The sequence below is a fragment of the Rhinolophus ferrumequinum genome, chromosome 21 (assembly GCF_004115265.2).
Source record: "Rhinolophus ferrumequinum isolate MPI-CBG mRhiFer1 chromosome 21, mRhiFer1_v1.p, whole genome shotgun sequence".
NCBI lineage: Eukaryota > Metazoa > Chordata > Mammalia > Chiroptera > Rhinolophidae > Rhinolophus > Rhinolophus ferrumequinum.
The window spans coordinates 10,339,398-10,363,386 of record NC_046304.1 but is presented as its reverse complement, the minus strand read 5'-3'; the positions used below and the strand labels follow the sequence as shown (position 1 = coordinate 10,363,386).

The 23,989-nt window shown below is 43.8% G+C and overlaps 1 protein-coding gene across 1 annotated transcript in view; it reads right to left on the bottom strand.

Annotated features, from left to right (window-relative positions):
- Positions 1-959: 959 nt before the first annotated feature.
- The window catches only part of LOC117012690 (major facilitator superfamily domain-containing protein 6-like), a 39,757-nt gene continuing 16,727 nt past the window's right edge, over positions 960-23,989 (bottom strand). Inside the window, exons 2-6 of the mRNA XM_033089072.1 lie at positions 9,648-9,752; positions 7,881-8,078; positions 4,726-4,947; positions 4,426-4,584; positions 960-1,156 (exon numbers count right to left, since the gene is read on the bottom strand). Coding sequence (XP_032944963.1) covers positions 1,079-1,156; positions 4,426-4,584; positions 4,726-4,947; positions 7,881-8,078; positions 9,648-9,752 — 762 coding nt within the window. The 3' untranslated portion in view covers positions 960-1,078. The remainder of the gene's footprint in view (positions 1,157-4,425; positions 4,585-4,725; positions 4,948-7,880; positions 8,079-9,647; positions 9,753-23,989) is intronic.

The window sequence follows — 23,989 nt, the reverse complement described above, 5'->3', positions numbered from 1 at the left end:
CCTGGAGGTAATGGGGATCCCAGCAGGCCCTCTGAGATCATGGGGCCAGTGAGGAAACAAAGAGCTTTGTTCGGGCCTGCTCCTCAGCCTGCTTTGGAGGGGAAAGCAGCAGTGTCTGTGCCTTCGGAGAGGAAGGCTGGCTGAGGGAGCCCAGGCTCAGGTCAGGCAGATCCAGGGTGAATCCTGACCCTGTCATCTGTAGCCACTGTCCTTGAGTAAGTGGCCTGTTGGGTCACACAGGGACAGTGGTGCTACACAGAGTTTTCACTGTGATGTTGAACCTGAAGTGTTTGCTCAATAAATACTGCTTCCTTTGTCCAGCCTCCGACCTGACTTTTGCCACTGGTGATTTAAAATGTACAATTGACTTTCTGACCCTGTAAGTGTAAGACTTTACATTTACCTCTTCTCCGTTTAGTTTTGCTGGTTTTAAACTATCATCCCAGCCTGCTCAGATGCTGTTATTTGACTGCCTGCCTATTATTCCAATGTTAGCGTTGCTGACACCATATTATAGTTGTAGGGTTCACAGAGGGTGGGAGAGAAGGGCTTGCTCCGGTCAGGGAAGAGTTGGAATTCTGACTTGGGAAGCTGCCTTCATAGTTTCTAGTGAGCCTCTGCACCCCAATTAGAAACACCAACTTAATTTTTGTTTTTTAAATGGCAGCGGGAAAAAGGGTCCCATGTACTCACCTTGCTCGTCTGCTGCCCATGTGAATAATGTGTGCAAATCCAAAGCCTGGGAGACACCAGACCTGAGATTTGGTTTTTATACCCCGGGCAGCCTAAGTGACCAACCTCAAGAGAGGGTGGTTTTGGGGGTTCTCCCCTCAGTGAACCCTCTTCTCCGTGAATAAACAACCAAAAAGAGAGAGAACGTGGGAACAAACTTCTTACAGAATTTAATGTTTTCAGGAGGGGGACAGACTCAGTGTCGAGGGGGAAAACGGCAGGCTGTCTGGCGGTAGAAAGGGGCAGGGGTCCCAGGGGGCTGGACTTGGCTAACCGGACTGCAAGCTCACCAGGAACTTATTCTCTCTGTCTCTGTCTCAGAACACTGTGGAACCATAGCTGCTCCTTAAAACCGGATCTGCTGTTGGTCCTTTTTCTTTACCTCTGCCCAGAGGTCTGACAGGTCCTGGATAAACTGCTGGATCTAACAAGGCAAGGGGACCAGAGTTAACCCCACCCATCGACAGACCACCCCATCCAAAAATGGAGCATGTCCAGGCATAAGCTGCAAGGAGTCACCGTTTTCCTGTGACTGACTTCTTAAGGCCGCTTTCCCTCATTGGACAACTATTCTAGTTGAGATGGAGGATCAGGCTTAGTAGACTAAAAGCAATCAGTAGGAATGGAGTTGGGAACTCATAGGGGCAGATACAGGGACAGTAGGAAGAAGTACAGGTTGACCGTCTAACTAAAGGGAAAAGAGAGAGAGGACCCTGAGCAGACTGGGGACTGGAAACATTTAGCAGGCAGGGTCCAGCCAGCATTGGGGCAGACCGCTCGCCACGATTCAATAACCTTCACCTGAAACCCAGAACTGATGCTTATTATGATAATCTGGATTCATCGAGGGAAGTTTAAATTCTATTCACTAGCTTCTGTTTTAAAGAACATGCAATCAGTATGACAGTGGAAAGAACGCTGCCTCACAAGTCAGAAGATCTGGGGTCCCAATGCAGCTCTGGGGAAATCCCTTCATCTTTCTGGCACTCAGTTTCTTCATCTTTAAAAATGGAAGAGGGAGAAAAGGTTGGCCTAGATGGCCTCTAAGATCTCGGTTCTAAAATTTCTCCTTTTTAAGAAGGTTCCTGGAGATGGGACTACACAGCCTGTCCAAAACTCTCAACAACTCTGTCAGTCACTAATACTGTTATTTTTACTGACATAATTCCTATTTTGCAAAAAAGGAAACAAAGAGTCAATATATTAAAGTAACTTTCCCAAGATTACAGAGAAGACAAGTCCAGCATTTTCCAAACTATGTTCTTATAACAAGTAATCACATACCTCCCAAAAGGGTTCTGTGGTCAAATAAGTTTTGGAAACGTTATCTGCTTCGAGAGTCTCAGGGCAGAATCACAGCAAAGACTCTGCAAAGTATTTAAAAACCATCTAAATTTGTTTAACTTTAGAGTTTTCTGAATTTATTAGTCCATGGAGTCCTTTGATTCCCCCATAGCTTGGGATTCTAGGATTTTCCAAGCACAGTTTGGAAAGTGCTGCTCCAGACAGTTTGGGCTTTATTCAGGGATAATTCTGGGCTTTCCATGGCACAGTATATTGAATTCAAATTGTCTTAGCCTTTTGCAAAACCACTTTTCCTAAGTTGTACTGTGTGTGGTACCATGCGCCCAGTTCTAGATAAGCGGCTGCCTTCCGAAGCCCGTGCTTGGATCTGTTGTACGGATGTTGCTGAGAACATTATCCATTGAGTGTCTCTAAAGCCTCCTTGAGAAATTTCAGAGTTAAGTGCTGGAAAAGGGTCACTCTCTCTGGGGAAACCTTATGTTTTCTTATTTTGGTACCAGAGCTGTGTGTTGCTTTTCCTGCTAGTTACCAGGAAGCTCATAGCCAACCACTGTCCCTTCTGAACGACAGTCCTTTATAATACAAGAATCTACAGTCTCTAATTCTCTCTTGCCTTGACCTCAGATTTTAACTTATATTTTTCCTGGTTCCTTTTTTTTAATTCTTCAGGCTACTTGACTATGTGTATTTCTGTCAGTAGGTTCATATCCTATGGGAACAAAGTGAGATATTTTAAAATAATATTTGGGCAATATGAAGTATTCCTGCAGAGGCAAATCAAGGTTGAGAGGGAGTCAGAAAGCTCACGGATGGGCCTGGATGGACTGGAAGCTATGGTCTCAGCACAGAATGCTCAGGCAGGGGCAAGGAGCTGGAGACCACTACTCCCGCTCCCCCTTTCTTTACAATAGCTAAAGGGAAGGGGCCTGGGGACCTCTGGGAGTCCCTCAGACCCTACTGCTGGGTAGAGGGGCTGCAAGACAAAAACTCTTTTTATAATAATACTAAGACATTATTTGTCTTTTTCGTTTATTGTCTCACAAGTGTACAGTGGCTTTAACCAGAGTGGAATGTTTTCATGATATAAGCTATTCCAAGGGAATGAATGCAGAAGCAGATATGATAATCCACCTGTTCTCTATGAAGCCCGACATTAAAGACATTTGCAAAAGTGTCGAATAATGCAAAAAAAATATATTTTTTGAAAGCATATTCATTAAAAATGCTATTTATATTAACACGCTTCTTATTGTCATTTTGAAATGAAGTATTTTTAATTTTTCTGCTTGAGTTTCTAATATGGTAAATATCAATAGCTATTACCCATATAAAGAGAAGCTCTTTGGGGGTCTTCAGTAAATTTTAAGAGTGTAAATGTATCCAAAAGTTTGAGAATCGTGGCTTCAGAACAGTTTCTTACAAATGTCATTTATAGTTTTTAAACTGTCAATAATTCTGCTCTAATATGCCTTAAGAAGCAGGCAGATTCTTTGGTTTAGGGAAATCCTTCTTTCTTGGCTGGTCAGTGGGTGAAATTTTTAACACTTTATGAGTTTCACCATTTTTTTTTTTGGTTGTTGTTGTTAAATAGGGGAAGTGCCTCTCAGTCAATTGTTTTTTTGTGTGTGTGTTTCATCTTAATTCACCAAATACTTATTGAGTTTCTACTATGTGCTAGGCATTGTGCTAGACACTGGGGATCCAGCAGGAAACAGCACCAAAATCTCAGTCTTCATGAGCTTCCTTTCTATTATTTCACAGCAGAGATAAGGACAATGCATCTATCTGCTGGTGGGGAGATTCCCAAATTGTGGGATGTGTTTGTCTTTGGTCAGAAGTGACATGATTTTAGGTGGCACATGGACATGGCATCAAATAGCTTTGGATCATAGTGAAGAAGTTATTTCCTTTTCAATTGCCTTTCAATGGCTTCAAAGAGAAAAATCTCAGATCGGTTCTAACATGGCTCTAACCCCACCAATTTTCTCTTTTCCCAAAGAGGGAGCCTTGGGCACAAGCGTTCGGCAACACACTAGAATTTAATAAGCCTGTTGTGCATAACGAATGAAGTCCATAATGGGTCCCTGCTACTGCTCATGGTGATTGGGGCCAACAGGGTCTTAGCTCCAATGCAGTGTTTCTCCAAGCGTGGAACCCAGACCAGCACCAGCACAGGGAAGCTTGTTAAAAATGGAAATTCGTGGGTTCTCATCTCAGACCTACTGAGTGGGGGAGGGGGGGCCAGAACCCTCCCCAGCCCCCAGGTGATTCTGATCTTGTTAACATTTGAGAACCACGGCTCTGTCCAGTTCATTCCTTGACTCAACCAATAGAGAACCATCTTGGCAAAGTAGATGCAGCCTGCCGGGCACCTGGGCCTCTTCTTACCATGTCCAGCTGTTTGTGCGTGTCCTCCAGGGACACATAGGTCGTCTCCTTCAGCTGCTTGCTCACAATCTGGAAGAGATTCAGTGTTGCCATCTTAATTGTGCCCAGCAAGAGGGTCTTCTTGGCGGCGGTGTTCTGGATGTGTGCCCAGCGAGATTCCTAGGGAGGGGATGAGGGTGGGGCTTGAGCACCCATAGAATGAGTGTGTGTGAGACAAAGAGAGAGAGAGAGACAGAGAGAGAGAGACCGAGTCCTTCCGTCACTCACTCAGAAGCCCCCTGCCTGCCCCTGGCCGCTCACCCAGACGATGACATCACTGCGGGCGCGGTCGAAGCGCATCTGCAGGCGCGCTAGCTCGTTGTTGTGCTGCAGGATTTCATCGTCCTTCTCCTCCATGTAGTGTGCCAGCCGCGCCTTGGCATGCTCGATCTTCTCCTGGCCCTCCTGTGCTGACTGCATGAGGTCGTGGTGCATGCTTACCAGCGTCTTGTAGCGCGCCATCACCTCGTGGATCTCTTCGAACTGCATGGGGGGGGTTCGGGTCACTGCACTGCCGCCCTGGGGGACCAGCGCAGCTGCCCCTGCCGCCCACCAACTCCTGGCTTAGATGCCTTGGCCTAACACAGAGGCCCTGGGCCAAGGTTATGGGGCAAGAGGCCGTGAAGACGTTGCAGCCCGGCGGCTTGCTCCTTCTGGGTTGGTATGGGCCATGTGTTGGGGGCACATGCCACTGGACCTAGGGTTCTCAATCTTGACTACATGTTAGAATCACCCGGGGAGCTTTAAAAAGGACACCTGGCAGGCTCCATCCCCAGAGATTTGGATTAATAAACAGGTCTGAGGTGGTCCCTGGCATCTGAATTTTGCAAAAGGCCACTCAGCTGATTCTAGGTTGAGAATTGCTGGTGGGGGTGGGAAAGGAGAATATGGGGAGGGTGCATTTTGAGATGTCTCCCAAGGCAATAATGATCCTAGTCAACAAGAATGTATCAAGAACCACGTTCAAGTCAGGAACTATGCTAAATGCTAGGGACAGAGCAGGAGATAGGAAAGCCAGACCCTGCTCTTGTGAAGCCTATGGCTTGGGGTGGGGTGGAGGGAAAACAGACAAGTGAATAGTCCGTTAGAGCACAGAGTGATAAGCCCTATCTATGACTGGGGCATGGGTCTGGATGGAGACTGCAGGGGTAATATCTTTAACATGGTGCTCTCTGGTATTTGTTCAACATTTGTTGAGATCTCTCTCTAGCAGGGGCTGGAGAGGGCACCAGTGGGGCAGGAGGCCTGCCAGGCTCAGCTGCCTCCTCCAATGTGGTCCAGAGCCGTGCCGCACTGACCCTAACATGCAGAAGAGAAGCCCTGAAACCCTCCCTCTTTAGAAGGCGGTGTGAGCACCAGGATGCCAACTCACCTCCCCAGGGGTTTATCAAAGTGTTCCTTCCACTCACCCAGGGGATACTCCCTGAGAACTTTGTTCATCTCATGACATTTCCAGTGATAGATTGGTGTTCTGGGAACTGCCCTGCTGGCCTTTCTCCAAAAATATGATACAGGTGTGATAATGGTATTGTGACTATGTTAAAAAGAGCTCTTCCCTTTTCGGGTTACACACTGAAATACTTATGGATAAAAAAATATTATTTGCTTCCAAATGGCAGAGGTAGGAGATAAGGGGGATATATGACCATGAGTTGATTATTGAAATTAGGTGATGAGTGATGGGCGTTCAATAGACTATTTGCTCCACTTTTGTGTATGTTTGAAGTTTTCCATAATAAAAAGGTTTTAAAAGATATTGATGGGAAAAAGCAAGTCACAACAGGACATGTACAATACTATTCATAGCTTATGGATATTTAATGTATTGCCAAAGCGATAAAAACAAGCATGCGAATAAGAAATTAGAATTTAGAAATTAGGAATTAGAATGATCAGAGATCTGGTTACCTCTGAGGAGAGCAGCAGAAGAATGAGGTCTGGAAGGGGGGCCCCGAAGGGGTTTCAATTACCTGTAGTGTTTTATTAAAGAAAAAAAAGTTGAGGGCCCATCGGGGGCAATATTAAGGCTTGACAAAGCCATGGCGAGTACTTGTGTGCTGTTATATATTTCTTTACACTTTTCAGTCTGTTTGAAATATTTTGAAAGAAATAAAGAAGGAAAGAGAGAGAGAGAAAGAAAGAAAGAGAGAGAGAGGGATCACGCTGGACGTCAAATGCTGGACAGGCTGGTGGCCAGGAATAATGCAAAGCCCAATCCCAGATGAGGTGCGTCGTGGTGTGGATGAGGACGGGGCAGGGGACGGATTCCAGAAATACTTCGGAGTCAGACTAGACCAGAGCTGCTGATGGATGGCTGTGGGGAATGCGGGAGGAGGAGGGGTCAAGGATGAGGCTGTGGGTGGGTGGGTGTTCCATTCACCGGCACCAGACACGCCAGCAGCAGGCTGGCATGAGATGAGTTGTAGACTCAATAAATTAGATGCAGGGACCTGAAGCTCAGGAGGGAGATATGCACCGGCAAGATACAGGCCAGTCTCCTCAGCTCTAACACATACATTTTACCAGCTCTGAATTTGACTCATATCTTATCATTTAACGGCCGCTTTCATATAGCAGTCTTCCCTCACTCCCCCACCAAAAAAAAACCCCAAAAAACACAAAAACCCCAATTATTAATTGTACACAATTTATCATACAGTAAGTAGTACCTTAGATTGGGAGGAAATAACACAGATTTGGGACTCAGGCATCCATAAATTAGGTCAGTGGTTCTATGTGGAAATTGCTGGGACTTTAAAAAGCTCTGCATCCTTTGTCTCTCCGGGCCCCCACGGGACATTGATCCACATCCGAGATAGCGTACCTCACTCTGCCCTGGTGAGGAGCCTTACCTGCTGCTGTCACATGAGGGCATGGGGAAAACAGGGTGGATAGCCTCTGATACAGGTGGCAACCACAGGAGGCCCAGGGAATCGACCAGAGAGAAAAGTGGAGGGTCTAGGACAAAGAGGGTCTAGGACAAGGAACGGTTAAGGAATGAGCTAGGAAGAGGAGGGCCCAGAAGAGTCTGAGGAGGAAGGGCCAGAGGTAGGAAGAAAGTAAGAGGTTCAGGGAGGAGTCCCAGAGGAAAGGGCAAAGGTATGTTTAAAGGAGGAGCATCAACAGTGTCAAATACAGTTGACCTTTGTACAACTTGGTGCTGCGAAAAGAAACCTCATTCCCCAACAGACACAACACACCACCATACAGAGATTTTATACAGCTCACTCACAGACACCAAAATACACCACCTGGTCTCCAACCCCTACCAGGGGCCCCTTCCAGCTGCCCTCCAGGGCTGGAGGCACATCCTCAGAGTAGTGACCATCCCTGCAGAGTGTCCCCAAGCCCCTCATAACGCGGGGACCTGGGGAAGGGGAGATGGGGCTGAGGAAGGCACTCCCGCCCCCACTCACCTCGGAGTTCTCCACCACCTTCTCCAGGTACTTGTTGAAGATGGAGTAGTCCTGCAGCTTGCTGCTCAACCGCTGGTGCTCCAGCTTCAGAACCGCCATCTCCTGCTTGGCCTTGGCCAGCTCATGCATGCGCTGCCTCTTGAGTTCTCGCTCCTTGGTGGCTTTCTTCAGGGCTCGGATTCGTTTCTGGTCATTCTCCTGGAACCAGGGAAGAGGGTGCCTCTCAAGCACTCGCCCTGCTCTCCCTGGGCCCAGGCTGGTCGTGCCCCTGTTTCCTGAGCTCGGGCCACCCTGAAGATGGGCAGGGATCACTGGGCCACCCTTGTGAGCAAGGAGGCCCGAATTTTCTCCCAATTTGGTACTTGGTGCCTCAATTTCTCCAAATATAGAAATGAGAGGCCAGTAGCCCCCCCTCTTCCTTCCAAAAGCGGGAGCAACGGCGTTCGAGCTATATGGAGGTGAGATAGGAGATGGGCCTGATCCCGAGGCCTGGCAGGGCAAGGCCATTCGTAGAGCATGTAGCTAGTAGCTCAGACTGGCATCAGGCTCAGGCAGGAGGAGATGGTGCAGGCAATTCAATGCCCAGAAAAAGACATGAGGCTCAGCTACTGCAATCGGACCGACCCCCCTTCTCCTTCCTTCTGCAAATCCCTCTCTCCAAGATTAGGGGAGAAACCCACCCCTCACAATGAACTTGTGTGGCGTCTTTACCTATTCAGGGACTCCTGTGGTGCCACTGGATGGGCACGTATGGTGGTAGCATTTGGAGGATACTTGGAAACACATGGAGAAGGCGCAGGGAGGATTTGCACTGTGCCTGGTAAGCCCAGGAAGACTAAGGGACCCTAAACCAATGGTTTTCAATTTCAACTGTGCACCACAATGCTCTGGGGAGCTTTTAAAAAATACAGTTGCTTGAGCCTGACTCATGCCTGCTGAAAGCGAGGAGAGTCCCGGGGGACTCTGTAACAAGCTTTCAAAATTCTGACGCTGCTATGGGCCCTCTGGTAGCCATTTGGAGAACGCTTCACCTCCAAATCTCCTGCTGCCCCACCCACTCCACTAGCGTTTCTCTGGCCAGTAAAGAAGGACTGGCCCTCTGAAGAATATGCCTGGTCCATCAGCTTCTTTTCCCACCTAGTAGTTTAGGCGCAGAGCAAGACAGAAGATGCTTATGAGCGGGAGTCTCCTGTAGCAGAGGCCAGCAATTACTCCCTGGAGCTGGGCCAGGCCTTTCCTCCCTGGAGAAATCTGCATTTTAAAATGGTTAACTCACTCTTCAAAGGACCAATTGAGAGGAGTTATCTCAGAATGGACTCTGGTACTCGGTCCTTCAACCATCCCCTCCTTGGACCCTCAGTGCCAGGAGGGAGGGGTGGCGTGAGTTGGGGGGACTAAAATCCTGTCTGATTCATCTTTGTATATCCAAGTGCCTAGCCCTGACTGCAGCATATTCATTCATTCATCATCATCCATCCATTAATTCATTCATTGGATAAATTATATATATTGGGTACGGGCAAGGACATGGTAAAAAGCAGTCACAGCAATCTAGAAGGGGCAGAGACTGACAGGTGAGCAAGAAATTACCAACAGCAATAAGTGGGGACATAAAGGGAGAAGCCCCAGGCATTATTGAGCACGGAAGAGACATCTAACCCAGGGTGAAGAGTCAGCAAAAGCAAGGAGAAGGGGGAGGAGGGGAGAGCAGGGACCACAGAGTGTGGGTGCCCCTGGCCTGCTGCAGCAGGCCACACCCCTTCATACCTGGATGAATTGCTCAAACTTCTGAATGTGGGCCTTCAGCTGCGTCTCCTTGATGCCCAGTTCCTCCCAGCGTAGGTTCAGGGTTTCCATTCTGCGCTGAAATGTCTTGGGGTGGGGGTAGCAGAGGTCAGGAGAGCCCCTGACATAGGGACCGAGGAAGGCCCTAGCATCCCCTGCTCCACTGCCTCTATCACCAGGCCTCCCGCTTTCCAGCCCATTCCTGGTTCAGAGAAGAGCATCCCAAGACACTGGTACCCCCAAGCTTGGATTGTTTCTGTCTCTGCAGAGGGAACACAGAACCACCACCCAGAACTCCTGGCTCTAGCCACCGCCACCCACAAAACGAAGGGCTGTCCTCAGACTCTCCCTGAGCCCTGGGGCCCTTCCTGCACTCCACGCCCTAATCCCCTACCTCTTTCTTCTGCAACATAGCATGGTGCATGACCTTGGCCTCCTTTTTCTTCTCCAGTAGCCGAATGGATGGGGACTCTGACTGGTCCTCAATGTTGGGGAACTTCCTGCTCGAGACATGGGCAAGAGGGGCCCGTGGACACCTGGGGCAGGCTGGGACTGGGAGTAACCCATGGAGATACCCAGGGGGGGCACGAGGATCCTGTCTCCAATCTGAGTGAAAGGATTGGTGTGTTGAGAGGGAGAGAAGGCTGTATTGGTGACAGGGAAGCAAGCTGAAGCAGGGTGATAAGGGGTGGGGATCTGGGTGATGGGGGTGGGTTTGGTGCCAGGGTGATTTGAGGGGCACTAGGCTATAGGAATCAGACGAGACAGGTTGGGAGGTGGCATGGGTGGGTGTTGGAGATCCCAAGCACAGAGAGGGTGGCCCAGACCCTCAGACACCCACTGCAGCAGTTGTAGCAGCCGCTCCCCATACTGCATCCGGAAGTACTCGGACAGATCTTCCTCTTCCATTATGCCCAGGCTCATGGTGGCGGTGACCTAATGGCCCAGACGGCTGAATCTTCACAGTGAAACAGTGGGTGGTAGAGCCACAGGTGGCTTAGGGGTGGTGGTTGGGCTCTCCCTTATCACTTCCTCTTGCTTTTCAGGGTCCACCAAGGGTGTGTCTGAGAGACTCTAGGGAAAATGGCTAGAGGCAAACCATCAGCACAAGATGATGTGTTGGGGAGGTGAGGGCTGGTTACCTAGCAACAGGTTGCCTGGTTCTGTGGACCATGCATGGAACCCAGGCTTTGCCCTCTGATCCCTGTCCCCACTGACCCCACTCTTGCTGGGGTCCCACTCTCTGCTCCTGCATTTACCCCTCAGGAACTTTGGGGAGAAATAGGACTGATTAGATGCTGGTACCCAGGGGTGGGAGGCAGGGTCTGGGTGTCATGGCTGAGAAAGCGGGCTTTGGTAGAGGGGTGTCCTTGTGAGGGAGCCCTGCCCTGGGTCTTACCTCCCTCATTCACAGATGGGTGAGGGTGAGGGAGGGGACTGGACCTGGGACAGATGGCTGAGAAGAAAAGGACATAAGGAAGGGATATGCTTAGCTGAGGCAGGGTGGGGGTGGACAGAGAAGCCTGGGGCCTGTGGGAGGATGGAAGGAGGCCTGAAGTTGAGAACCCAGCTATGGGTGAAGGATGTGTAGGGATGTGTGTGGGGGTCGGGTAGGGTGGGGGACAGGCAACAAGGCTGGGGACCAAAGAAGCTGCCCCCCACCCCTGGGAATATGGAGGAGGGTCCAGGGCAAGGCCCCTTGGAAGATAACAGACACAGGGCCAGTGCGATGTTTTACGGTTGGCGGAATATTAAAATATGAAGAAATGCCAAACCATGGTAACATAAATGTCATATATTTTATATGTTTATGATGGCTTCCTTCCTAGATTCCATCAGAGCATTACACATAAGCTCATTTGGCTTGAGGTCTAGCGTCTAAATTGGAGACCCTGCGTGTCTGGCTGGCGCCTTGGTGTCCTGGCCTGGAGGTAACTGCCCTCCTCCGTGACCTTGGGCTCGCTGCTGCCCTGCCCAGGCTCCCGGGCTCCGCTCTGCATTCTCTGCTTCCCCTCCCCACGTCCACCGTGCTAACTTGCTTCCCTCTCGGTCTTGTAGGGGGACCCAGGGTGGAACGGAGGGGTCTCGAGCTGGGATGGCGTCCGGAGCGCAGCAAGCCCAACCCCGCAACATTGTCTGTCCTCTGGCGCCCCCTGCTGTCTGCCAGACCCCCCTAAATCCTGGCCCAGGAGGAGGAGGAGGAGACTGGTGCGGGGAGCTGTCCACCCTCGCCCTCCTCCATGCTCACCTCCAGACTCCCCTGCTGAGCCGACCGCTTCCACCCGGCCCCGCAGGCTCAGCAGAGGCCGCAGAACTGCCCTTTACCCTACCCAGAACACAACCCCCACCCCCACCATGCCCAGCCCACCCTAAGCCCCTTAACCAAAGATGGTTCTCCACCCGGAACACCCAGAAGAAACAGACCCAGCAAGGTGATAACAAGAACCCCATGACGGTGAGCTCCTCACGGGGTATGTTTCTCTCTTGTTTATCTTGAGAGCCTAGCACAGTCAATATGGGGTTTCCCTCCTTTTCCCCTCCTTTTCCCCAAAGGTTGGCTGTGGAATGCCAAGCTTTAGGAGAAGGCTCTCTGTTTCCCAAATCACCTGTTTGCCCTGGCATATAGACACATCCTTGGTTGCATCTATGGAATCAGGTGGTCCAGGCCTAGGTTGGTGCCTACAGGTAGCTGCTAAGACATCCTCTTCTCCTGCTTGTGTACCCCTCACACCTGGGAGTTTTTTTGTGTTTTTGTTTGTTTTCTGCCCCTTCCTCTGTACCTTGCATGAGAGTCACGAGAATCTTCATCCCTATCACCCACCGCCATCCCTCTCTGGGGTGTCACTGTCTTCACAGAGGCCACTGGCTGTAATTCACAGAAGTCCCCTCCTCTGCCCTCCCCAGGTGAGCCCTGCTTTCTCCCCACCTCCTTTTCTATCTTGAGATTTAACTGTGAGGCATCTAGCAAAATCTCCTAATAAACTGAGGCTGTTGGAAACCAATAGCCATAATATTCTGTTTTCTGTCCTGTCCCACCCTCCCTCTGAGACAAGTATCTGCTTAAAAGAGGGGAGGGGAAAACATCAGGAAAAAAAACTAGGTTAATATCTCAAAAAATATTCTCCTACCATACAGACTAGTATAATGCTGGGTACACAAAAGAGTACTGGGTATGAGGAAATCACTTTTGACTGTTATATTCCATTCTATATGTGTCTTCTATTTCATATAAGTGGAGTCATGCAAGATAAATTATATTAAATACAGTCATGTATCACTTAACGACAGGGATTTGTTCCGAGAAATGCAATGTTAGGTGATTCTGTAGTTGTGTGAACATCACAGAGGGCACTTACACGAACCTAGATGGTACAGCCCACTACACGCCTGGGCTCCATGGGATAGCCTATTGCTCCTGGGCTACAATACTGAATACTGTACTGAATACTGCAGGCAATTGTAACAGTGGTATTTGTGTATTTAAACATATCTAAATAGAAAAGGTACAGTAAAACTTCAGTATAAAAGATGAAAAATTATGCACCTGTATGGGGCACTTACCATGAATGGAACTCGCAGGATGCATGTTGCTCTCAGTAAGTGAGTGAGTGGAGAGTGAATGTGAAGGCCTAGGATATATGTGTCCATTACTGCAGACTTTATAAACATTGTACCCGTAGGCTACTAAATTTATAAAAACATTTTTCTTTCTCTTATAATAAATTAACTTTAGCTAATTGTAACCTTTTTTACTTTATTAACTTTTTAATATTTTTTAACTTTTAACTCTTTTTTTACTTTTCTACTGTTTTGCAATAACAGCTTGAAACACAAACATATTGTATAGCTGTACAAAAACATTTCTCGTCTTTGTATCCTTATTCTATAAGCTTATTTTTCACTTTAATTTTTTTAATTCTTAAAAAAGCTTTTGTTAAAAATTAAGATATAAACACACACATTAGCTTAAGCCTACAAAGGGTCAGAATCTCCACAACTTGTCCCATTGGAAAGTCTTCAGGTGAAAAACTTACATGGAGTCGTTATCTCCTGTGATAACAAAGCTTTCTTCTGGAACAACTCCTGAAGGACCTGTCTCAGGCTCTTCCTGAGGAGGTGTCACTCTTTTCAGAAATATGTCCATGGTGGTTTGCTTGACTGGTTTCTTTTTTCCATCATAGATTTGCTTGTAAACAGATAATGCACGATGAACATTCATTCCTTTCTATTAACGAAAACCTCTCAGTATTGGGGTCCATGTTTTCAAACTTTTTAGGGAGCTTGTTGAAGTCTGCAAAAGCTTCTGCTAACCCCTTCACTATATAATCTTAAGGGACCAATTATTATATTGTATTGTATTGTATCCTAATAGTTGCTGTAACAAACAAGTCTCAATAGCTTAACAAGATCCAATGTGGATTTTCCTAGTGGGGTAGCTCTCCTGGGAGATTTTCTTCCAAACAGTGGAGGGTTTAAGCCCCTTCCCTCGTGCAGCTTTGTGACCTCTATGGTTTCTGTGGAACGGGAAAGAGAGAAAGAAAAAAGGCCCTTCTGCTCTGAACAAACTAATCATCACTTTTATTCTCTGACCTTTGGTGGGAACCAGTCACATAGCTACTTACGTTGCAAGGGGCTGGTGATGTGGTGTAGCTGTGTGCCCAAAAAGCAGAAACTAATTTGATAAGCATCAAACCAGTTTGTACTGTACTCCTTTTGAGAATTAAAAGAATGTTTGGAAGTAAGCTGAAAGCAGAGCTTCGTAAAGAAACTAATTGACAAAGAAACAAAAAAAAAAGGTCAATCACAATCTTATGTATGAAAATCTTAACGGTAACATTATCAAATTTAATTTAGTGCGATATTAAAAGAAGAATTCAGCAGATCCATGAATACAAAAATGGTTTAATATTGGGAAATCTATTAATAGAATTAATGCTATCAGTATGTCTCAAGAGAAAAGACTTATTATCATTGTGATAGATGCCAACATGGCGTTGAAAAAATTCAACATTTATCTTGATTAAAAAACAAACTATTAGTATACAAAGGTACTTAATTAACATGGTAAAATATATCTAAACCCTCCAGATAACATTAAAATTTGCATTAGAGATATTCTTGTTAAAGTTAGGGACATAAGCTTTCTTCTGTCACTAGAATCATTTAACACTGTTTTGGATACTCTAGCTATTGCAGAAACATGATAAAATTGTTTTCTTTTTTTACATAATGGCAGATGCTGTGATCGTGTACTGTGAAAATCCAAGAGAATGGTTAATTAATGAAAAACTGTTAGAATTTAATGTAATAGTATATAATTTACAAGAAGAGAGAGTTTGGTTTATATGCATAGACATGGAGAGGTATCTGTGGTAAACTGCTTTGTGACAAAAGCAAGATGCAGAAGAGTCTGTATAGTGTGACCTAGTCAGGTGTGTGTGTGTGTGTGTGTGTGTGTGTGTGTGTGTGTGTGTGTGTGTGCATACATGCATGTGTGTATGATTAAGTATAAAAAAAGCTTTAGAAAGATATTACCATACTTCTGGGGAAGGAAATGACATTGAGGGAGGGTGGTTCTTTTACTTTTTCCTCTTTATAGTCCTGTATTGTTTATTTTTATTATTATTACTATTTTTTACAACGTCTATACATGGCTAGAGTGGGTATCCTTGCCTTGTACTGGATCTTAGAGGAAAAGCTTTCAGTTTTTCCCCATGGATTATGATGTTAGCTATGGACTTTTCATAAATTGCTTTTATTGCGTTGAGGAAATGTCCTTTTATACCTGCTTTATTGAGAGTGTTTATCACAAATGCATGTTGAGTTTTTTCAAATTTTTTTCTGCATCTATTGAGATAATTATGTGGTTTTTATCTTTCATTCTGTTAATATGGTGTATCTCATTGATTAAGTTTTGTATGTTAAACCAATCTTGCATCCCAGGGATAAATCCCATTTGGTTGTGGTGTATAATCTTTTTGAAGAGCTGTTGTTGTACATTTGCTAGTATTTTACTGAGGATTTTTGCAACTATGTTGATCAGAGATATTGGTCTGTAGTTTTCTTGTGGTGGCTTTGGCTGGTATCACGGTGATGCTTGCCTCACAAAATGAGTTTGGAAGTGTTCCCTCTTATTCTATTTTTTGGAAAAGTTTGAGAAGGATTGGTATTAATTCTTTGAATGCTTGGTAGAATTTAGCCATGAAGCAATCTGGTTCTGGGCTTTTCTTTGTTGGGAGGTTTTAGATTACAACTTTAATCTCCTTATTTGTTATTGGTCTGCTCAGGCGTTTTATTTCTTCTTGATTTAGTCTTGGTAGGTTGTATGTTTCTAGGAATTTACTCATTTCTTCTAGGTTATCCAATTTGTTCACATATAATCGTTCATAAAAGTCCCTTATAATTTTTAAATTTTATTTTTGAGGCATCTGTTGTAATGTCTCCTCTTTCTTTCCTGATTTTATTTGAATCTTCTCTTTTGTTTTTCTTAGTCTAGCTGAGGGTTTGTTGTTTTTATTTTTCCAAAAACCCAATTCTTAGTTTTATTGATTTTTTCTGTTGTTTTTCTATTCTCTATTTGATTTATTTCTGTTTTGATCCTTATTATTTTCTACATTCTGCTAACTTTGGGTTTAGTTTGTCTTTCTTTTTTAGTTCCTTGAGGTATAAAGTTAGGTTGTTTATTTGAGATCTCTTTTCTTTTTTAATGTAGGCGTTTATTGCTATAAAATTCCCTCTTAGTACTGCTTTTGTTGTATCTCATAAGTTGTGTTCTCCTTTTCGTTTGTCTTGAGATATTTTTTAAGTTTCCTTTTGATTTTCCTTTTTAATCTAGTGGTTGTTCAAGAGTATATGAATTTAAATTACAAATGGATTAGAGTTAAATGTAAAAATAAATTGTGTAGGAGGATATCCAATGAAAATGACATTATTTTGTTTTCCAATGGAATTGATACTATTCTTCCCTTGGTGAGACAGCTTCCAGAATATAGCCTGATGCAATGAAGTACATAAGTCATATTTGAGTCAATGAACACTTTGCAAATTTATATTCTGCCCCAAAGCATAGAGTCCCCATTTCCCTACATCCTCACTCACACTATATGTTACTAATCTTTCTTTCCCTTTCTTTCTTTCTTTCTTTCTTTCTTTCTTTCTTTCTTTCTTTCTTTCTTTCTTTCTTTCTTTCTTTCTTTCTTTCTTTCTTTCTCTCTCTCTCTCTCTCTCTCTCTCTCTCTCTCTCTCTCTCTCTCTCTCTCTCTCTCTTTCTTTCCTCCCTCCGTCCCTCCCTCTCTCTCTCTTTTTTTGACAGTCTAATAGGTGAAAATGATATTTCACTGTTGTTTTAAATCAATTTCCCTAATTATTAGTGAAGCTATGCATCTTTTCCATATATATAGCCATTTTTTCCTCTGTTTCTTGTTCATATTTGATGTACATTAAAAATTGAGTTGTTTTGTATTTTTATTGATTTAGAGGAGGTCTTTATGTATTCTGGGTAGTAATCCTACAATTTTTATGCTCTCTTATACCCATCCTAATATTTTTGAGTGGGTTAGACCTACATTAGAAGCACCAAATGGGAGGGAAAGCAAGCAAGGGCAGACTGACTAATAGTAACCCAAGCCAACTCATCAAATCACTGGGAGAATGAGCTTAAAAGCAGAGATGACACTAAGCAGAAGAGGGGGAGGCAACTTTGGTCTTTTTACCTTGTGACTGCCTCACAGGAAATACAGTCGACCTGTAGTTCCCAAAGATGTTTTGTGCTCTCAGGCTCAATGCAGACTCTTTCAACAACCTTAAGTCCACCCCTTTGTGAGTTCATTCTTTGACATTGCACAGACTTTTCCCAAACCCCTCTCAGAACTTACTTGCCTCATTTGCATGTAGTTTATGGTATCAGTGACTTGAGGAGGGCTCCTGGGATGGGGGCCGATCTGGAGTGGGACCTGCACAGTTCCACTTGCTTGAATAATTGGGTTCTCGTCTTGCCACTCTTGTGGTTACAAAAACATCAACACTGCAGCCTCCTCCTCTTTATCTTGTTTGTTTCTCCCAGTGTCTCCTCTAAATTCATTGACTTTAGTCATTTGATTTCTACTAACTAAACCCTCTATACTTCCCTGCTCCCATACAATAGTTTTCTTTTATGATCAATACAGCCCAACATATATATGCAAATATTTTCTCCCAGCCTATTATTTGTCTTTTAACTTTGTGGTTTCTTTTATTGTTGAAATTTAAAATATTTATCTAGTCAAATCTACTTATCTTTTTTTTTTTTAATTTTGGGGGGGTTTTTGTGTTTCATTTAAAAAAGTGTTCCATACTCAAAATTATAAATGTATTCCAACTCATTTACTTTTAGAATTATGTTATTTAAAAGGTTTGTTTTTTTAGTTGTGGCAAAATATGCATAACATAACATTTACCACCTTAACCATTTTTAAATGTACTGTTCAGTATTGTTGTGCAACCAATTTCCAGAACATTTTCATCTTGCAAAACTGAAACTCTATACCTATCAATCCACAACTCCCCATTCCCCTCTCTTCCCCAGCTCTTGGCAACCACTATTCTGCTTTCTGTTTGTATGAATTTGACCACTCTAGGTACCTCATATAGGTGGAATCATACAGTATTTGTTCTTTTGTGACTGGCTTATTTCACTTAACATAATTTCATCCATATTGGAGCATGTGGCAGGATTTCCTTTCTTTTTAAGGCTGAATAACATTCTATTGTGTGTATATACATTTTTTATTGGGGAAGGGGAACAGGACTTTATTGGGGAACAGTGTGTACTTCCAGGCCTGTTTTTCCAAGTCAAGTTGTTGTCCTTTCAATCTTAGTTGTGGAGGGTACCGTTCAGCTTCAAGTCGTTGTCCTTTCAGTCTTAGTTATGTTGGGCACAGCTCAGCTCCAGGTCCAGTTGCCCGTTGCTAGTTGCAGGGGGCACAGCCCACCATCCCTTGCGGGACTTGAGGAATTGAACTGGCAACCTTGTGGTTGAGAGACCACTGGCCCATGTGGGAATCGAACCGGCAGCCTTCGGAGTTAGGAGCATGGAGCTCTAACCGCCTGAGCCACCGGGCCGGCCCTGTATATACATTTTGTTTATCCATTCATCTGCTCATAGACACTTGAGTTGCATCTACCTTTTGGCTATTGTGAATAACGCTGCTGTGAAAACAGTCGTGAAAATATCTCTTGGAGAACCTGCTTTCAATTCTTTTGGATGTATATCCAGAAGAGGAATTGCTGGACCGTATGATAATCCTATTTTCAATTTTTTGAGCAACCACCATATTGTTTTCCAGAGTGGCTGCACATTCCCACCAGCAATACACGAGGGTTCCAATTTCTTCACATCCTTACCAACCCGTTATTAATATTTCTAATTTTTTGATAGTAGCCATCCTGATAGGTGTGAGGTGATATGTCATTGTCAAATGATGGTATTTTTGAATTAGAAGGATAATAAGTGAATACATTCTCATTATGTATCATTCGAAAAATAAAGATACAGCTGGAGCTCTGTTTGTCCACCACCTAATCCTGTTTCCTAGAGGTGACCGTGCTTTCAACAAATATTTACATTGAGTACCTGTGATGTGCCAGACACTCTCCTAGGCTGGAGACAGCAGTGAACAAAACAAGATTTCCACTATTACTGTAGTCAAGGGAGGAAACAGGGAATAAACAAACTCTGGTGACGACATCTGGGGATGTTCTCTTCAGGGCGATGCCTTCACTATCAACATGAGTGACCATGAGTGGGGAAGGGTGGGGAGTTGCAACAAAGGAGCCAGTGGTGCCCACAGACACAGGCACCTCCCATAAAATCTCCCCAACTGGATAGTTTATCCTCTAGGTCTTGTGGGCACAAGGTCAAGGTCTATGAGTTTTTCAAGAGCCTACAACAGTATTTGAAGCCTGGAAATGATTATTGGCTTTAAAATACAGAAAGGCCACAAAATAAAGAGTAAATGTTTAATTAAATGCGTACAAAGGTAATATTCCAACTTCATGACTTGCTAACTTTAACATTCATATATCATTTCACACATTTGAAAGTAATCTGTAGATTTGATTTCCTCACTTCTCAAGAATTCCCAATTATGCACAGGTTTTTTGGGGAAAAAAATCAAAGCAAATTGCAAATTAAATGAGTTACTAATAGACAAATAATTTCAAAAGCAAAGTTATAAAAATTGGGGCCCGCCTGGTGGCTCAGGTGGTTGGAGCTCCGTGCTCCTAACTCCAAAGGCTGCCAGTTTGATTCCCACATGGGCCAGTGGGCTCTCAACCATAAGGTTGCCGGTTCAACTCCTCGAGTCCCACAAGGGATGGTAGGCTGCGCCCCCTGCAACTAGCAACGGGACCTGGAGCTGAGCTGCACCCTCCACAACTAAGACTGAAAGGACAACAACTTGACTTGGAAAAAAATCCTGGAAGTACACACTGTTCCCTAATAAAGTCCTGTTCCCCATCCCCAATAAAATCTTTAAAAAAAAAATTTACAAAAATCCTCACTTTTCCCCAAATTATATTTAGTGTCAACTAAATTATTATTATTATTATTTTCCCCCAAATTATATTTAGAGTGCATTTTAAGTTGTTAATACAGGTCTAGAGCTCAGTTATGTTCTCTTACATGGTCAGGTTTCTAAAGATGGCCCAGGTGGGTTTTCACTGATAGCATTGTTTTCAGTGACAGACTTGTGCCACTTTTCACAGAATGATTCTGTTACCCATTTTGGCAGTTTGTGGGGGCTGAGGATGACAGGTTTCTTTGTAAACAGTTTCAAGGGCCTTCTACAGGGAAAGAAAGAGGCAGAACCCTGGTTGTATTCATCTCACTGGTTAGTCATGGGCCAACACTGATCTTGGAGCCTGGCCCCAAACTTCAGCCTGCTCCATGGCTTGTGCTTGAAATAGTAAATGACTCCTTGCTGTATTTTGATGCCTGATTTCCCAATGCTGATATTTCTGAGAAGAGAATCCCACTGGTCCAAATGAATAGCTCTGCTAGGCAGTAGCTGCAATCATCCCTTTACTTTGACCTTGATGTTCTAGGAGGATGGCCCTCGCCCTGCATCATCAGGAGGCCGACACTCTCAGTCCACCTAACCTATGAGAGGGAGCTCCTGCTGGTGACCTCACCTAGGGGAGTCCTAAGTGAGCAGGAAGAAGCTTCTCATGCTCGGATCCAAGTTATGGTTTGCTATGTTAGAAGTGTGTAATAATAAATTGAGAAGAAAGTATTGCATCTCTTCATGGTATTTGTCATTCTCACTTGCTGATTCTTCGTACTTCTTTTCTCCTGTGAACCTCTGCCAACGTCCTCCCTCTTCTCTTCGTTCCTCGAAATGTGATTGACATTCCTCCTTCTAAACTTGGCATCCATTTTTGCTAATAACCCTCTTGTTGGGTGTTCCCCATTATGGCTCTTTATCTCCTTGGAAACTGTAGTCTTAAAATATCTCAATGTCTATTACCTGCTGCCTCTTCATTTACCACATGGAACCACAGAATTTTAGAGCTAGAACAACTTGAGATCATCTCTTCCAAACTTCCATATCTATCTATCTATCTATCTATCTATCTATCTATCTATCTATCTATCTATAAAAGAGACTTGGGGATTTAACTTCATCTTCAGCAACGGTAAAGCTGGGATCCCAAATGAGACTAACTTTAGGTTTCCCACAAGATTCCAAACCAGGAGAGGCTCTTTGCTTCTCTCCCTGGAGATGGTGCAGAGGTGGGAGGGAGGTTGATGGATCCTTGAACTAAACACAGAAACTAAGAGGAAACCCCTATGGAGGCAGAAAGTGATTAGATGTCTCTCTCTCTCTGTGAAATGGCAGTCTGGAGCAGAAGAGGGCCAGATACCAAGAATGAGGGTCAGACTGTGCCATTTCTCTTTCACATTGCTCTGGGAAGATTGCTGCACATATCCTATTGCCACGTGTGGCAAGAAAACTACATTGACCCAGTGCCAACTTAGTGCTAGCCCAGAGAAGTAGGATGAGAAGGTGGCAGCATTGGAGCAGATCAGGGGCACCCAGGTAAGTGTTCCTTCTTCCACAGAACAGGGAGTTGCAAGAGAGGGAGGCAGCCCCTGGAAAAGGGCAATGTCTAGGGTGGAGGTTCCAGAAGATTTACTGAGAAACAGTATTGCCTGGTTGGGAGAGGCAAAAGGAGAGTGGTTGCTCTCAGACAGCAATATCAGAGGGTCTCTGACTGCCCAAGTACACATTGCCAGCCAAGATAGTTGGTGAGGTCAAGGACATGTAAGTACATGATGAAAAATAACAGGATATGCCTGAGGAATCCAACCATTATAAAAGTCAACAGACTGAAGAAACTGTACCAAAGGAAGCATCCTGTTTCCCCGAAAATAAGACCCAGCTGGACAATCAGCTCTAATGCGGCTTTTGGAGCAAAAATTAATATGAGACCAGGTATTACATTACATATATTATATTATACTTATATTATACACGGTCTTATAGTAAAATAAGACCGGGTCTTATATTAATTTTTGCTCCAAAAGATGCATTAGAGCTGATTGTCTGGCTAGGTCATATTTTTGGGGAAACATGGTAATAGATCAAAGGAATAAGAATTTAAAATAAGTATAACAAATATCCTTCTAGAAATGAGGGAATATATTGGAAACATGAAGCCAGAAGCAAACAAAAATGATGAACAAATTCAATGGACATACTAGATATGAAAACAGTGAAATAACTCCATTGATACAGGATGGGTACAGAAAAAGAACAATTAGTGATTGGAAGACCATTTCTAGGAACTCTTCCAGAGGCATCAGGAAGAGATAAAGAAAGAATAAAAGCTAAACTACAAAGGATTGAAATAAAGAATAGAAAATCTAAATAATAGTGGGAATTTCATAAGAAGAAAAAAATGGAGAGGAATATTTGGAATATTTGAAGAAATAATGGCCAAATTTTTCCAGAAGAGACCTCAATTTGAAAAAAAACTCTTCTCTAAGAAAAAACAATCACATGTAGACATAGTACAGTGAAATTTAAGAATATCAAAGACAAGTAGAAAAGTATTTTTAATTTAATTTTTAAATTTTGAACAGATAAATTATTCTTGTGGTTCAAAAAGTTCAAAAAAGAGGTGTACAGTGAAAAGTCTAACTTCCATCCCATCTTTCATCCACCCAGTTCCCACTCCTTCTCCAAATATTGCCACTTTCATTACTTTTTGTGTATTTTCCAGAGTTTCTTTATGCAAATACAAGCAGACATGAATATTCTTATTTTTCTCCCTTTCTATATAAAAGGTGGCATATAGACATTGTTCTGCCCCTTACTTCGAGTTTGTTAATATATGTTAGGTATTTCTCCATATCAATACGTGAAGGGCTGCTTTTAATTGCATAATGTTCCATTATGTGGATATATCACACTTTATTTAACTGGTCTCTTTGAGGGACATTTGGGTTATTTCCATTTTTTTGTAATAAGTATCTTTGTATAAATATCATTTCAGTTACAAGCAGGTATATCTGTAGGATAAGTTTCAAGAAGTGGGATTTTTGGGTCAATCCATTTGTATTTCCTTTTCTATGAATTGCCTGTATTAACCTCTGCCCATCAGTTGATTGGGCTTGTTGGTCTTTTCCTTACAGATTTGTAGGGAGAAAACCTTTTTGTACCACATCTTCTTTATCCAATCGTTTACTGATGGACACTTAGGTTGCTTATATATCTTGGCTATTGTAAATAGCATTGCAGTGAACATAGGGGTGCATGTGTCTTTTTGAATTAGTGTTTTGGATTTCCTCAGATAAAATACCCAGAAGTGGAACTGCTAGATCATAAGGTAGTTCTATTTTTAATTTCTTGAGGAACCTCCACACTGTTTTCCATAGTGGCTGCACTAATTTGCAATCCCACCAACAGAGCACAAGGGTGCCCTTTTTTCCTCCTCCTCTCCAACACTTGTTTGTTGATCTGCTTCTATCATTTCTGATAAGGAGTTAGCTGTTAATCTTATTGAAATTTCCTGATACATGATAAATGGTTTTTCTTTTACTGCCTTCAAGATTTTCTTTCTGTCTTTGACTTTCACCAGTTGGACTATGATGTGTGTAGGTGTGGATTTCTTTGAATTATTCTACTTGGAGTTTGTTAACTGTCCTGGATGAGTAATTAATTGTTTTCAACAAATTTGGGAAGTTTTTAATCACAATTTTTTCAAATAATCTTTATTCTCCCTATGTTTTCTTCTCCTTCTGGGACTTCTATTAGGTATATGTGGTATACTTGAAGGTATCC